Genomic DNA, 16986 nt, shown 5'->3' on the forward strand with positions numbered 1-16986 from the left:
TGAACGTGCTAACTTACACAAATTAGATCTTGAGAAAAGATTGCAGTTTCTGAACTATAAAACCCATTAAGTCACAGGGAAAGCACATTATCTGTGATTTAGCATACTTCCGAGGGATTCCTCACCAAAAACCAATCTTCCCGTATTGCTAAAAAATCATTAAAAAGTACAGAAACTCAACAGGAATTTTCACGATAAACAGGACCATCGGGAATGACTGTACTTCTGACTTGTACAAATGTTATTGTGTGATGAATCAAAACTGCTTTTAAAGTACATACCTATTTCCCCATAAGGAAAAACAAAAAAGGTGAAAATAACAGCATATGGCATCAAGATCAATCCAAAAGTGACCAGTGATGTCATTTCAGGAGGCATGATACAAAGACATCAGAGACAACTAGTGGCTCTCTCTTCTACCTGACCTCATTTATAACTAGTGCATTAAAGATAACACAAGCACAACGAAAAACATCACAAAACTACGTAAAAGTATTGACTAGTTGGAACCAAGTTGAAATAGATTTCACACACTTGTACAGTCAAGACCCTCAAGAAATATCAAAGGTAGAATATCAGGAAACTCTAGACTCTTTCCAATTATTTTTCTCTTCCACCATTTCCTTCATTCCTCATAACTATTGTACAGAAAAGACAGCATAGCTATAATAAGAGAAGACTCTGCATGTTGCTATTCAGACAGGACTTTGCAGACCAAAAACCCTCATCTCAATAACCACTACAGACTGCAGTCAGAAATACGGCACAGAAGAGAGAACCGCCCAGGAGCCTGAAGTGATGCTGAAGGACTAAATGGAGACAGAATGGAGCTACTTCTTTGTCTGTGAGTGACAGCCGAAAAATTTCTAAGCACCTTGAACTCTATGAACCACAAGAAACCAGAATTCTTCCTCTCTACTACTACCCCACTCCACAACATCAGGTTTTAAAAGGAAACAAAAAATTAAAAAAAAAAAAAGAAAAATAAAAAAGTCAAACTACCCCCAAACTTCCCAGCAGTCCATTGGAAGCAAGATGACTACACAAATATCAGCAAAACCAGGAGCCTGGTGCTATCTCCAGCTCCTGCTGGTAAATTGCCAGGAGAAAGTGTCCCAGGCGGTTCACGCAGGTTTGCATCAGGGAGAGGCACTGTGTTCCACTTCTATCATCTCTGCTTTTGGCAGTTAACACCTACTAAAGGAGGTAGCACTTTTTGTTATCTAGCCTATTACCGTAATCCAGTAAGTCTTCAAAATTTATCCAGAACCAAGCATGTTCTTTCCAAACTCATATACTTAAATTGTCCTTAAAGGCTGGTTTAACATTTTCAGTAGTTTATCTGGTTTTCTCATGCTTATGCAGACTTTTAGGCTTCAACAAAAGCATCATACATCGCTACACTGTACAAGCACTTTCACATATTTCCTTACCTCACTATTCTTTGACTTTAAGTAACACGTACGGCCAAGAAGACAGAGGAAGACAAAAGAATTAAAGTAGAATTAGGAAACAGGATTTAAGAGGTGAGAACAACAACAGTTAGAGAAACAGAGTCCAAGGGGGGGCAAGATAGATACAACTTTTATTTTATAAAAGAAAGCCATTTTCCACTCACAAGCCTGGATTAAAACCAGACCCAGCAACCTGCAAGGATACTTAAACATGGCAAATGTTACAAGGCTCGCTATTGTCCTAATGATTTAGGAAGAAACCACTGGCCACTTTTATTTAACAGCTCAGAGCAATAAGCAGCAGTCAACTCACTTCACACAGACAACTTCAGCATCAAGGAGGTGACTTTTTGATCTTTCCCTCTACTGTCCTCAAGTTAAAAAACTTCCTGGAAATCTTCCTTTGCTACTTCTCTGCTATGATTACAACTCTCACCTTTTCCTCCAACCATAAACAAGATTTTTCTGAACACATGCACGTGCATGTCGATACATTTTTCAACTACTCTGACGTACTTCACAGTATCATGAAGAGCTACATAACGGAAACACTAGATTCCCCATTAGAAATAGTAAAATGCACCAGTTTGCAACACAGCTCAAACATGATGATATACTCAAACTTTATGAAGAGCTCCAGATTTTTAAATATCTATGACCAGCGTTTTGGACATTACAAAGGAGTTAACATGACATGCTTAAAACAATTAAATCCACTGTTAGAAGGTGTTTCTGAATCTTAACACTAGATATTTAAGCCCAGTCACAAGTTGCCCAGTCCGTTCTATTCCTTTCTCTACCACCTTTTGGGAACAAAATCCAACAGCTGGCAGGTACTTTTACATACACACTTGCAAATCCAGCAGCTGGATGGGACACATTTAACACCAGAGTACTGAATTACTGAAAGAAATTGCCATTTTTTTTTCCAATAAAGAATCAGGCATTGAGTAGTTCTACCATTAAAAAAAGTAAATACAACAGAAAAGCAGCATATTTCACCTTATCTTAAAATCTGATAACAACTGGCTCTCTACTTTCATTTCACATAGTAAAACCCAAGAGGGCTGAAATTTAATAGTACCCAGATCCACTTATACACACAAATGATAGTAGCAACAGATAATCTCGTATCAGCCCCACAAAACTAAAGAAAACTTGGAGAACTGTTTCACTGAACTTTTGGGCTCACTCACATCATTCTCATAGGTCTGACTCACAAACAGATTTGACCTTTTTCATTGTTTCTGAAAACCGTACTGCACTGCCTTTTATGCACTAGTCATCGAAGAGCTCTTTATATCATTTATGTCTTTAATGAATTCTTGATACATTCACGAAGGTAAGCATTTAAAAATAAGAAACCTTGATTCCAGTGCAGATTACTAAGTACCCACATTTCTGTCGACAGAAATGGGAAGCTACCTATTTCTGAAAATAATGCCATTACTTTATCATTCATTTATGGCTTCCCAGTCTCGCTCACCTTTAATATCTAGTAGTTGCAATAAATCATATTCTCATATCTGGCATAGACGTACTCTGAAAGATTTGCCAAGCCACAGAATAGTGTTCTTCAATAACTGGCTTCTAATAGATATAGCAAAAGCAATATGGGCTTCTATCCTTTTCACATGCACCCACTGTAACAGCTACCTTCAGGAAGAGTAGTTAAAATGCAGCAAAGATCTATTTGTACCATAATATTAATGATTTCAGATAGGATTATTTGTCTTCCATTTATGTAACTGTTACAACTCAGTGCCTGTGAAGAGAGATCGGGACTGTTACCATCGTCTCCCAGCACCACGCTGTATAATTTCTGAACTCTAGCTCTAATATGACAAGGAATGATAAAAAGGGCAGAAAGGGTTCCATTAGTTACCGGTTTACAATTATGAAGGCATATTTTCCTCAATACATGGTTTAAATAACCCATTCTTGGCTCCAGCTATTAACCATTTTCTTTCCTCCTACTTCCTGAACATCACTAATGGCAATTCTCAGGCAAAACTAAATGTCTGGCAACACACAGCTCTTCTGACCAGAGCACTCATTTAACTAATTAGAAAACTATTCCATTAAGGTGAAACAGGTTACGTCTCACTTGAGTTCAGCTGAGCTGCTTATGTAGTATTTACAATAGAAAAAGTAGATAAACTAACTTTAAACATTAAAATGAGCAAGGTGATATGATTTTTAAATTTAAACACTTACCTAGTCTCAAGAGCAACCAAACCATGCATCTCTTCCCATACAGTAACAAGGCCATTTGGTAAGTATGTGCTTTAAAAATAGCTTCTATATTATCAGTTTTGAAAACTCCCATTCCTAGAATTTGCCTGTATTTGAACACTGTTCAAAACTAATTCAGTTTCTGTATTTGCCATAAGTCCTGCCATACATTGCTTGCCCAGGCTGCCCTTACTGTCTTTTCCGCTTCTGCAAATTACGGACCATAAAATCAGGTATGTCCTTCACCTTGGTAGTTGCTAACAAGCGGCAAACTTTGCTCATGTTTAGGACTGTACACTAACTCACTTCCCTCTACAGGCCTCCAGGGCTCGAGCCTTTGAGTTATACAAAATATTACAACTCACAGGTTTATAGAGTTTTGATCAACAAGTTTAAATACGATAAAAGTGAATCAAGAGCACCTTACCATTATTGTTCCTCCTGTCTGGGTTCGTAGAGGTTTCAAAACTTTTCTCTGAACAACGAAATTGGGAAGAAAGGCAACTGGTGGAATTTCTGTGATTGTAGCCACAACAAATGACCACTACAAAGCAGGGGGGAAAAAAAGTTCCAATTAATGTAGCCTGTCTTAATGATGACATTTACATCTCTCATCAGTTGCTATTTATTGAAAAGGAGCTCACAGGTTCTTAGCAAGATTTTTAATATTTTTAGATGGAGGTGACCACAACAGTCCTTATTAGTAACCTCCAAATAGTTAACAACTTGAGGACGAACCTATGAGAATCATCACTTTCAATCACCATCACTAGGTTTTTCAGATTTTAGTATCAAATGGTAATACCTCAGCAATTTTTCAGCAAGCTAGTACTTCAGAAAATCCAATATCCCTGGGATTGGGAAGAAGAATTGTAAAATATCCTTCAGCAGTATTAACAGTAAGCTACACTTGATATATCCTTCAAACCTAAAACATCTTTTCCCGTGTCAAGTCAAAAGGATATACCAAGGAGAAAGAAAAAACAAACAAACAGACAACTCAACTAAGAAGTTCAAATACTTAAATGAACACACAGTGCAAATTTTAGCATGGAAAACTGATTAAAATTTATTTAGCATATTAAACACTTCTGGAAAATGTTTCAAGGAAACGTTTTGTTAGAAAGTCATATCATCAAGAATACAATTTGAAGGTTAGAATACAAAATATTTGCAATATGCAAATGCTTTTTTTGCAAACACATATAGATCACTTCAAAGAACTTCTAACAACACTGCTACCAGCAATAACACTTCTAAATATATTTCAAAGCGTAAGTCACAAGCAAGACTATACCTCTTAATCCAACACTGAAACATTCAGGTACCAAGAATTACGAATTTGATACCTTGTACAAAGATTCAGAATAGATCCTATTTCCTTCAACATCAGGCCATTTAACCAGATGCAGTGCATTTGCTGCCCGGGTACCGTCAGCTGTCTGTTTACAAATGACTGGGTGTACCAGTGGTCAGTTTTAACCGAAGACAATGGCATTGCAACTGCAGGGTCCTCTGATATTCCAAAAACCTCAAGCTGCTTTGGCTTCCCAGTTACCAATGCTTCAGCTACGAAGTACTATTGGGTGGGGTGGAGGGGTGGCATTGTTCATAAAGTTCCTAAGTACTTAACTATATTTTGTCAACCGTTCATTTTAAGCTCTTACTACTTTTATATTTGTAAGACATTATTCTGTTGCCATACTATCAGCTCTCCATCATTAACAAAGTGCTTTCATTATTTTGTAATACAGTCAATCTAGATAAAGTCCTTTCGCAAGATATTTTAGCTTTTAAACAAGCATAATGAAAAAACTAGATTCAACCCTGCTGTTCTAAAATGGAATTGAAAGGACACATTTGGATAAAATAAATTTTGATCTCAAATGTGAACGATAATCACAAAATTTCAGCAAGTTTTAACACAGTTTAAAAAAATTTTCATCTCAATGGGAAGCAATAAAGACTCAAATCAACACGTACGCTGCTGCAGGTTTTTAAGTGAATGCAAGAAATCCAGACATGGCACAAGTAAAGAGTAAGGAAAGCTTTCTATTCACAGCTGAGGTCATCTACAGAACAGTGCCAAAGACATTCACTGCTTCAGACTTAGTCCTTTACTGTATTTATGTAATTCCTAACATACAGAGAAAAAGTCATTTGACTGCGAGGAAAGTCTTGGGGTTCAGGAACGCAGCTATAGACCAATGAGAATGCTACTCAGAAAACACCACTATAATAATTGAGAAATATATTGCCTCAAACTGTGGACAGTTCTGCACTTTTTTTCTTCAACGTGCTAATTTTCCAGCATTTCCTGCAATAAATTCTCAGAACAGTTATGTATATACTCAAAAAAGAAATCAAAAGGAATTGGGTTTATATAATTGTATACTTTTTCATGTTGTAAAAATTAAAAAAATTATTTTTGATAGATGAGGACTACATTAATAACGTTTTCCAGGCTGTCAGTTGGCTTCCATAACAGAAGCCTTCACACATATTAGTTTCCTTTGGTAGAGAACAAACCCTTCAAAAAAAAAAAATTTTTTTTTTTTTAAAATCACTATTTTTTGCATTCAAATTGCATATATCAGAATAATATAAGTTACTATTTCTTTTGGTAGATACTTGCTCTCACTCAGCCATCATCAAATTACTGATTCTCTAGTAAAGTTTTGTAGACATGCAATTATATAACTTAACAGAAATTAAAACTTGGTCTGGATTCAGGAAAGAGTAATAATCATATATAAACACTATTCAATAACATGCCTTCACTTATTCTTTTTAGTTATCAACTCCATTTAACTCTTTCTTTATTTCTATTGCTAATATCATAAGATTTTTAAAAGTACTTACCTGCCTGTGTTTTGGGTAAATAATTCAATGTATGAATTTAAATTTTTTATTTTTTAAAAAATTTCACTCCCTGTTTTCTTAAAAGGGAGTAAAGAAGTCAGGTTAACCCTGAACCAGGTATATTTTCCTTTAATACATGCCTCCTACCAAATTAACTACTAGGCAGTAGCATTAAATGTGGCTAAGTATATACCGTGATGTTACATCAAAAAAAAACCCCAAACCAAAGCAAAACAACAACAACAAAAAAACCACCCAACTTCAAGAGTTCTTAATTTTCCTTGCTTAAGCCTAAACTCTATAACAACATATACATTTAATGAGGATATTCTTGCAGAACTTCACTTATGAAGTATTATTACTATTAACTTTAATTCCTTAAACTCTTCTTAGTAAGGTTAAATGACTTCACAAATTATTTCAAATTATTATTGTTCAAGGACTAAAAGTTAAACTGAAAAACTAATATTAGGAAGATAAAGCTAAAGTAGTTGCTTTTAAGCTGATACATCCTGGATTAATACAAAGAGCACATTCATGATCAAAACCAACCTCTGATGTACTGCCTTTTATGTTATGCATTCATTCCATTCCAGCATTTTAAAATAGCCAACAACACGTCAAATTTTTAAAAATATGCAATTTTGTTCTTTAATATCTAAATTTACACTGTGTTTAAGTCTTTGATAAGTTCCTGGAGCTAGTCCCAGCTTCAAGAGAAAATTCACGGACTCACAAATCCAACACCAAGCAACTAACATCATTTTATATTTAGAAGCTTGCCCAGAACAAAGCTATTTGGGCCCACCTTCAATAGATAAAGAAAGTATGTTTTTAGCTTGAATTAACATAAGATAAAATCATAAAGGAGAGTAGGAAGCTTGTAATTTTCAGAAAAGTTTCTAGGTCAAGTTATAACCGCACTATTATCATTAGGAATAAGATACTGCACTGGTAGAAACTGATGATAACCAGGTGCTACTCCCAACAAGCCAAAAAACAATTTTGGTGCATCAGTCTCCCAACCAACGAGTTGGAAATATTAAAAGCAAAGAAACAAATCACTGTTAACCAAATGCTACCTTATCCTTTTCTTTAAGAGGTCTAGTAGTTACTTTAGCTGCAAAGAATGCCCTACGGCATTTGCACAGCGGTGTCCATACTGAAACCTGTCAGACCTTGTTCCCAGAAACCGAGTATTCTTGTTCGGTGTTCTCTCCAAGCATATTCAAATACCATTACCTTTAAAAGAACCTTTTTGTACATTCCTACAGACCTTTACCTAACACATTAACATTTACATGAAAATTTAGGTGAAGAGGATCAAATTCATTTATCTGCTCTCGAGTTTTTACATGAACATTTTACAGCAAACCACCACTAGCCTTCATAAATTTTTCACCAATGAAGTTTGAAAAAACTGAGGAAGGAAAAAGCACAATGTAGAAAGCAAACAGAGACAACGGATGACAGCACAAGAACTGCATGAACCGAGGAACGGGACAGGCAAATTTTAAGCGCTTCTGAAGGTGCCCATTTTATCCAAACCAAAACCACACATTTTCAGCTGCCGAGTCACCTATGGTCTCTAACACAATGCACACAGCCCAAGGTGCACTCTGTGCTGTTTTATCTGAACACCTCAAACAGCCAGAATTATCACAGGCTGAACCGATTGTTTTCTGAGCCTGCTTCTGCTGCCTTCATTCCCGAGAGCCCCAGCTCCTTTGCCAGGCACACTGCCAATACCCCCACGCGGCAAAGAGGCAGGTACCTCTGGTCTCTTGGCAGACGCACTCACACGACCAGGCAAGAGTCAGAGCACACAAGCACTTGAGCACCAGAAAACTTTCCCTATAATCAAACCAATCCACTTCTCACTTGGCATAAAAATTTACATTTCTAATAAAATTATTAACTTTTCATTTTTAAACCTCCATAATTTGCAAATATATAAAACAGATTAAAATGTATAAGTTCAACTGATTGATCGCCTGTTTCAGATCACTTTCAGAAAAGCACATCTTGCATTCCACTGATGCACAAGCGTTATCCTCATCATTTGCATTTCAGTATTCACTCACATATGTTATCATAGATACTCTCATAGATAAAAATGGTTCGAGTGAAAGTCTTATATGGTCTGAAGCTATCTTTAAACCTCATTGCCTATCTCCTTCCAAAATTTCAGAATGCTGATATGCAGGCAATGCATGATTTTACGTAACACTAGAAAAAGGCAGTAAGTGGAAAAGTACTGCAAGCAAATTATCCAAAGTCCAGTCATTACCTTAGAGATCTAAATTCTTCGAAGGAATAACTAAGGGGGAATCACCTCAATCCTAAAGGCCAAATTTTGTCGTAAGGACTAGTCATGTTACCTAAAGCAGGGAAACAGGGAGACCCTTCCCTCCAACACAGAACTCATTTCCAGTACTGTTTGATCTACTTTGTGCATACCATCTTGTTTCTCTTCAACCAACCTCCAGCCAGCTTCTTCAGCTGCTGCTGAGACACCAAGCACCACCTCTTCTTGCAAGCGTATGGAATTTCCTACCAAATTCATGCCCAAATTTTAAATGAATCACAGAATTATATAGCTTGGAAAAGACCTTTAAGATCATCAAGTCTAACCGTAAACCTACACTACCAAGACCACCATTAAACCATGTCCCTAAGCACCTCATCCAAACGGCTTTTAAATACCTCCAGGGATGGCGACTCAACCACTTCCCTGGGCAGCCTGTTCCAATGCTTGATAACCCTTTCAGTGAAGTAAAATTTCCTCATATCCAGTCTAAACCTCCCCTGGCGCAACTTGAGGCCGTTTCCTCTCGTCCTATCACTTGTTACCTGGGAGAAGAGACCGACCCCCACCTCTCTACAGCCTCCTTTCAGGCAGTTGAAGAGAGCGATGAGGTCTCCCCTCAGCCTCCTTTTCTCCAAGCTGAACAACCCCAGGTCCCCCAGCCGCTCCCCATCAGCCTTGGGCTCCAGACCCTTCCCCAGCTTCGTTGCCCTTCTCTGGACACGCTCCAGCCCCTCAATGTCTCTCTTGGAGTGGGGGGCCCAACACTGAACACAGCATTCGAGGTGCAGCCTCACCAGTGCCGAGTACAGGGGCACGATCACTGCCCTACTCCTGCTGGCCACACTATTCCTGATACAAGCCAGGATGCCATTGGCCTTCTTGGCCGCCTGGGCACACTGCTGGCTCATATTCAGGCGGCTGTCGACCAACACCCCCAGGTCCTTCTCTGCCTGGCAGCTTTCCAGCCACTCTTCCCCAAGCCTGTAGTCCTGCATGGGGTTGCTGTGGCCCAAGTGCAGGACCTTGCACTTGGCCTTGTTGAATAATACTCAAGTGACCCATTATTTTAAGAGACCTAGGCATTCCCAGAAACGCAAGCTCCTTTGTAAGTCTTCAGAGCTGATGTAACATAAAACTGTGCCATTTATTGGTAGACTTTGGGTAAGGTAATACAGAGGATACCCAGGGCCTTCCATGTCTAGCCATGTTATTTTTCATTTGCAGCTAAGGACTTTTATCTTCGCTGCTTGGCAGGAATTTGCTGGCATGACCAATACAACATCTTCCAGTTTCTACAGTTGCAGGAAATATTATCTCAAGAAAAGAGGAATGAGAAATACACAGTTAATCACATCTGAATGCACACGACAGTACTGGTTTTGAACACCAAGACACAAGTTATACAGACAATTCCCTGTGAAGCCATCCTGTAGGTACTAAAAATGTTATTATGGTGTTCCAAACTGAGCTATGCACATTACACCCTGCTTCAAAGTGATGCAGTAAAAAGAGGTGGGTGGTTCTATGGAATTAAAAGCTCAATATCAAGAATAGCTGCAATAAGATCAAATCTAATGATGTATGAAATTGCATGTAACTTTATAGCACAGAATGAAGAAGCGTAAGAGAACTCAGAAAAGGAGTAAGAGTAAAAAAAGTTCACACAAATCATAGATCCTTTACACAGAAAAATAAAACATTCCAGAAATAGCAATACAAGGACTCTTTCACTGTGGAAGGGCAAAGAGGACTCAAAATAACTTCTTTTGAATTATGAAATGGAAGGTTATTTCTAATACAAATTCCTTCTCTGCCCTCCAAGTAAAGAGGTGCAAAATAAAAGCAATGTCACCTGCGCTCATAAAGCAATCCTTGCGTTAAAAAACATCCAATAAAGTACTCCATTTTAGTGCTCTCCAATGCATTTTCAATTTCAGAACCATATTTTACTAGAGTAAATCAAAACTTACACTTTTGAAAACTAAAACCCTGGTACTAAAGAGAGTATCATTTGCATCTCAAACATTAAAATTTTCCTTGCGTTCATTTAACATTGCTGAAATATCATTTCAGGTCACCTATATAACATGGTAGACCCTCCTTCTGCTCCACCCCTTTATAGTGTGAATTGCCTACTATTTCTATGTTTTTCTTTCCGTATTCTCAATGACAATGCTGAATTAAAAATATACCATTCTAAAATCTGTAAAAGTAAATTCTATAACAAACCTAGTAGGATATCTGTTGCCCTTGACACTAATTCTAGACAGTTTGCTTGGAAAACACAGTAAGTACTGCACCTTTAATTTATTAAGGTAGCGCCTTGTGTGAACAACCAAGAGATCTTCATCAGTAGCTTCCCGTGCCTGTACAATCAAGTCATCTGCAATTAGTTTTTCTTCTGAAACAGGAGAGAAATAACAATTGGCATTGTATACCATTGCTTAACTTCTCATATTCCACCCTGCCAAAAAAGTTACTTTGACCTTGATGCAATAACTTCATCTGTAACATAAATCACTGAAACAACTTCTGTTTACTCAGTGTTTACAAATTTTCCAAACACATACCCTCTATACATGTAAGCTACTAAGTTAATGTGTATATAATAAATATTGTTTACAGAAACTTTTCAGGGTGTAATCAGGGTAACTTCTTGTTTAAACTAAAAGACAAGACAGGTAGTGACAGAGGATGGACAGACACAAAAGAATCCTTACAGTCTAAGGCTTGACACTGGGGCAGCCTTGGTGCTCAAACATCAAATATTCACCACTCTTTAACAGGCTTTAAGAAATTCCACATGTGATACTAGTATTTATTTCCCTAAATCAGAGGAGACTAAAAAAAGCCTCAAAATTCTAAACAAAATAATTGCTTGGATGTTCATGGAAGTGAACGCTTACACTTAATTAGGATATTTCTGTCACACCCCTACTTCCATTTAATTTCAAGAAATACCAATAACCAGCTATTAATTCTTCCCCTTAGAGACCAAAAGATAGTTTATTTAAAAACCTGGTTTTATAAGAGCGAGCTACAAAATATCACTCCAAGATTTAAGAATGTGATCAAAGATACTACATTTGAATGCATATATCTGAATATACTTGCCAGAAAGTTCAAGTTAGGGTCAACTAAAAAAGCCAAGCAGTGCAGAAAAACAACGTTGCTTTGCATATGATCACTAGAAACAACAAATATAAGGCACCATGCTGATCTTCCCAGCCAAATTTTGATATTTAATTGCTGCACGGCTGCAGCCTTCTAAGACTGTACCTTTTCTCCAATTTTATACTTGGAGGAGGAAGAAAACAACTCACAAATGTGAGAGATTTTGTTCTGAAGTGTTATACAAGAACAGCACCTGCAACAATACTTGTTTTGGCAAGCTTATGTTTATCCTGACCGAGGCTTGAGAAACATTTCATTCATTCATTGGTGTCAGACAGAAAGCCAAACTGCTAACAGATTCATTCTTGAGGAAGGAGAAGGTAAGTGCAGAAAGATTTTCACTGGTGATTTTCTAGAAGATGACAGGGAACAGCATAGGTCAGCTGTTGCCAGGAGTCGCTACAGAGCCAGAGAAAACCAGGAGCGCCCTGGCGTGTCCTGTGGCTTCTTTCTGCTTTACAAAGCAAGGAGAGTAAAACGATTGGGAAATCTTATTTTCTGTGAAAGACTGAGAGTAAAGAGTGGATACTTCACAGAAAAGAGCTAGAGGAAAAGACTTTACACAGAGAAGGAGCAGAAAGGCAAAGGTTTTAATTAATTAAGAAAACAGTCATGGAACCCAAGACAATTATTTAAGGTTGTTAGAGGGAAGATCCAAAACTCAGCTACTAAATGGAGTGTTAGAATTTGTTTAACCTCGGTTAAATGAATACAAGGCAGCCTAAAGTCAGAAGGGCAATACTTAACTAAAAGATCATCAGTTGAAGGAGTCATTAGGACCACATAACTGGAAGAGGCCTGGTTCTCAGACTACCTTTGTCTTGGCAAGCGAAAAAGCCTTTTTCCTTTTTTTTTTTTTTTAAACTTGATGAGCAAGCTTAAACTTTAGATGAAGAGATGCCAAGATTTTATAGGCCCTGATCCTAACCTTGGTTCTTCCATTTGTCTTTCCTTAATGCATTTCTGCCTAAATCTTCCAATTTGTTTAAACAGCAATAATGAACACCATCACAAAGAGCTCTGCCTGTCACCAGAGGCGTCTCAAAGTTCTTCCCAAACATTATCAGAATAATATCATGAGGTCAATAAAGAATGGATTTATACAAGCTGCACTTATCTTTCAGCCTGAAAAGTGCCATTTGCCAGTAGACTATCTGCAGTCTAAGTTGAATAACTAAGTTACACCCCGCAGCAAGCCAGTGATTAACACCTGTAGTTTCACAAGCCACAAGGAATGCCCCAGTTCTTGTTACACCAGGTGTAAAGCAGTGGAAGCACAAGGCTATAGGAAGTATTCCCAAACCGCAGTTCAGGTCTTGCAAGCCAAACCGTTTGTAAGCTTGCAGCTAACATAGGAAGGATTTTCCATTCGTTGGTACAAAACTGAAGTCTGTGTTCTGTTTTAGATCCACGCTTGGTCCTCAAAGGAAAGAAGAAACTGGAACTGCAAACAGCACCTATCCTCAAGAGGAAGCTCAAAGGAAATCTTGTTCTCATACATTAATCTAGAACTGAAAGAAAGTGTTTGTATCATTAAAAATCTGTTGAGTATCAAAACACAGCACGCTGAGCTACGCTCACAAGGCTCCAGCATTCTGCACCTAACTCGGGCTAGGCTGAAAGTCAAGATCCTGGTGCTCATAGTTCTCAAATATCCCACATGAACGTTTGTTGTAAAGGCCAAGCAATGAATTTCTGCTCACTTCATACTTTCATTCAAATTGCAAAGACCAGAAATATTTTAAGATGGTCTAAGGCATTGCTATGCTCATGTTTCTCCTTACTCCTTTTTACTCAGTCTTGTAATGCTCTGGGCCAGACTGAAATGAACCAAACTAGTTACTCTGACTAGTATTATTCACGCCTCTGGGGAGAGCAAATCATTTAATGAGCTTGAATTTGCAATCACATTTCACGAGTTTCACTCTGCACAGACACCATGAATGAGCTGAAACCAAAACTGTGGGTTTATTTAGTGGAGCAGGCTAGAACATACATTTTCAAAGCCTGTGAAACAAACCTTTGTATTGAAAAGCCCTAGTGTAAGATGTTTGCTCTAACATTACAATTTCATCTTTTAAATATTTCATAGGCAAGATCTTCAACAAAGCGTAACACATGACATCCAACTCACCTCGGAAATCCTACAATCAATTTAACTTGCTAAGATTTATGTCTGCAAATATATAAAAATACTACAATACTCCAAATATGATTAAAGAGGGTAGCTTAAATCTACAAAATGAGCAATGACAGTGTACAGTCACTATTATATTGGCAATTATTAACACAAGTCTGCACTAACTACATAATTTCTATTAGCTTCTGTGCAAATGTTGGTCTAAGAGGTACCTCCTGTTATTTTACCTTTCAAGAAATTGATTACTTTTCCCCATTTCCCTGCATCGAATGGATGCAATTTCTCAAGTCCCATGAATGTGATGTTGTAGTCTGGAGAATAGACGATAGGCCAGCATGCTGATGGACTGTCCTCATACAACTCAGTTCTGTGAGGCCTTGAAAAGCAGAAAACAAACTAGTCACCATTTTAGCAACTATTTACAAAGTCAAATGTTTTTCACTAAATTTCCAAATTACAAATTAAAGTCCCTATTAATACCAACTTCATATTAGGAACGATTCCTGAAGATGCTATTTCCCATGATTACTGAAGGAAACACTTGGTTGTTTAACTGCTCTTCAACGTCAGGGTCAGGGAGAGTAACATCTCTCACTTCCAACCGGTACAGTTAAACTCTTGAACTAACCAGGCGTGGGGAAAGAAAGAATAACGGAAGACTGAAGAATGCACATTAATGAATTATGCATATGAAGTTCACTGCAGACATTAATTAATGGAACCATTTGCTTCTCTCCCCTTGTCTCTCCAAGCTCATCAAGCAGCACCTCTACCTTAGAAGGTGCATCTGGTTTTACAGACAACATAACCTTCAACAAATACATTACTAGACTCACATTGTAAAGTCTGTATCAAAACACAATTGAAAAAACCAAACCACACTGCTCCTACACATGATGCTTCTAACAATACAAGGTTGACAAGGTTTCTAGGATCCTTTCCTAGGAGGAACAGGTTATTTTGTGACCAGCTCAGCAAAAGTAAAGAGGCTTGGTTTTGTATCTGCATAGCATACAACCACAGGGCATACTCTCAACTCTAGATCTCATGCCTGTAACCCTTAACCAATACTTCCTTCACTCCCCCTCCCAATTCTTGTATTCTCCAAATCTCACAGCCAAAATAAATGGCACGGCCAGCTCAGAGCCCTCTTTCACAACCCGCTCACAGAACAGGAAAGCAACGCTGTGCTCTGCATTTCCAAGCGCACGCACCGAGTATCTGGTGAACCCCTGTGTGCACGCACGGGTCAAGAGGCAGGCCAAACCCCAGGGGCCTCTGCTCACACGCGGCCTATGCCACCAGCTGCGGCCTCCCGCCTCTGCCCCAAACCCTGGCTTACTGAGTTATGGCGAGGCATCTCTTGCTCCCCGAAATTTAGCTGAAGTTTGCAAAAGGCTTCGCAAGTTACTGAGCAAGACAGAAGGGTCTTTTGTCAGGTGAACAATACGAACAGAAAACCCCTTATTTCCAGCCTAAATATGCTCAAAAAAACCCTTTTAAAATCCAGTTAAAAACAAAACAAAACAAAACAAACACGAAGACAATGGAGGTTTTTCACCAGAGTCTGCAGTCCCGATCCCCACACACCACCCACGAACAGAGCCAGGGCTCCCTGGATCCCTCCCTCGTCCCACCCCGCGGTAACAGGCAGCTTTTGTGAATCTCACGTGCCACCCCGGCCCCCGCTCCTCTCCCTGCCTGCCAGCAGGGCCTCGGCACTGCGGGGGCTGAGGGAAGGGGACGTTTCCCGGGGCCTCTCCCGGCGGTACAGCGGGACACCTCACTCTCCAGGCCGGACGAGGCCGAGGCCGGCCCCGCCGGGAGCGAAGCAGGTGCCCCCAGCACCCGCCCGGGGCTGCCTCGGACGCCGCTTTCAGGCGGCCGAAACCGCCCACCTGCCGGCGGGCGGGGCGGCCAGGCCCAGGGAGGCGAAGCAGCGCTGCCGCAGCCCCAGGCGGCCGCCCCTCGCGGCTCCCCGGGCCTACCTTGCGGCCCTGCCCCCGGGCAGGGGCGGGCCGCGGGCCCTGAAGCCGGGCGGGCCTCCGCCGAGCCCGGGCGCCGGCCGGGCCCTCCCGCCGCCCCGAGAGCCGCCTCCGCCGGCGGAGCCCCCGCGCGCCCCGATAGGGCCGCGCCCGCCCCCGTGCCGGCACCGCCCGGCGCGGTACTCACATCCCCGCGCCTTCCGCGGGCGCGCTGGCCAGGCCGCGTAGCGTACGGGGCGCCCCGCGGCCCGGCACCGCCAGCCGCAACGGCCCCGCCCCGCCGCGGGCGGAGACACGGAGGGGCCGGGCGGGGCGCGGCGCTGGCGGCCGCCCCCGGGGCCCGGGAGCGCCGGGGCGGGGCGGGGCGGCGGCCCCAGCGCGGGGCCCCGCGGAGCTGAAGCGCTGCCGCCGCAGCGGCGCAGGGGGCGCGGGGCGGGCGGCGCTGGGGCCTCGGGCGGGCCGCGGGGCTCCTCAGGCGGAGAGAGGGAAAGGCCACTTGCAGCGAGCTGGTGGCGGGACAGCTGGCACGCGTGGAAGAATCGGGGGCAGTGCTGTCACGGCTCTGGGGAAAATGTTTTTCACGCCATCTTACGTCTGGGAAGCTACGTGATCTTCGTGATGGACGGGATGGTACAAGATGAAACGCAGAAGGCATTTATTTGCTAAAGGGAACTGAGAGGCCACAGGAAAAGCAGTTGGTCTAATGTTGTGGGAGTTCGAAAAACTCAACCCCAATACTCAGATTTTTACTCTGCTGCTGCCGTGATTTTATATCGAGGGCCTCAAAGCGATTCCAGGCAAACCGTGTCTTTGGATAGGAAAATA

At 40.7% G+C, this 16986-nt stretch overlaps 1 protein-coding gene across 2 annotated transcripts in view; it reads right to left on the reverse strand.

Annotated features, from left to right (window-relative positions):
- Positions 1-16447, reverse strand: part of HDAC11 (histone deacetylase 11) — a 32130-nt gene extending 15683 nt beyond the window's left edge. Inside the window, exons 1-4 of one of the 2 annotated variants that reach the window (XM_075514151.1) lie at positions 16349-16447; positions 14404-14552; positions 11163-11263; positions 4117-4233 (exon numbers count right to left, since the gene is read on the reverse strand). In XM_075514151.1, the coding sequence (XP_075370266.1) occupies positions 4117-4233; positions 11163-11263; positions 14404-14552; positions 16349-16350 (369 nt within the window). In that variant the 5' untranslated portion in view covers positions 16351-16447. The remainder of the gene's footprint in view (positions 1-4116; positions 4234-11162; positions 11264-14403; positions 14553-16348) is intronic. The other variant, XM_075514152.1, reaches the window with a different exon arrangement.
- Between the last annotated feature and the right edge of the window lie 539 nt (positions 16448-16986).

Source organism: Mycteria americana, chromosome 11, assembly GCF_035582795.1.
Source record: "Mycteria americana isolate JAX WOST 10 ecotype Jacksonville Zoo and Gardens chromosome 11, USCA_MyAme_1.0, whole genome shotgun sequence".
Lineage (NCBI taxonomy): Eukaryota > Metazoa > Chordata > Aves > Ciconiiformes > Ciconiidae > Mycteria > Mycteria americana.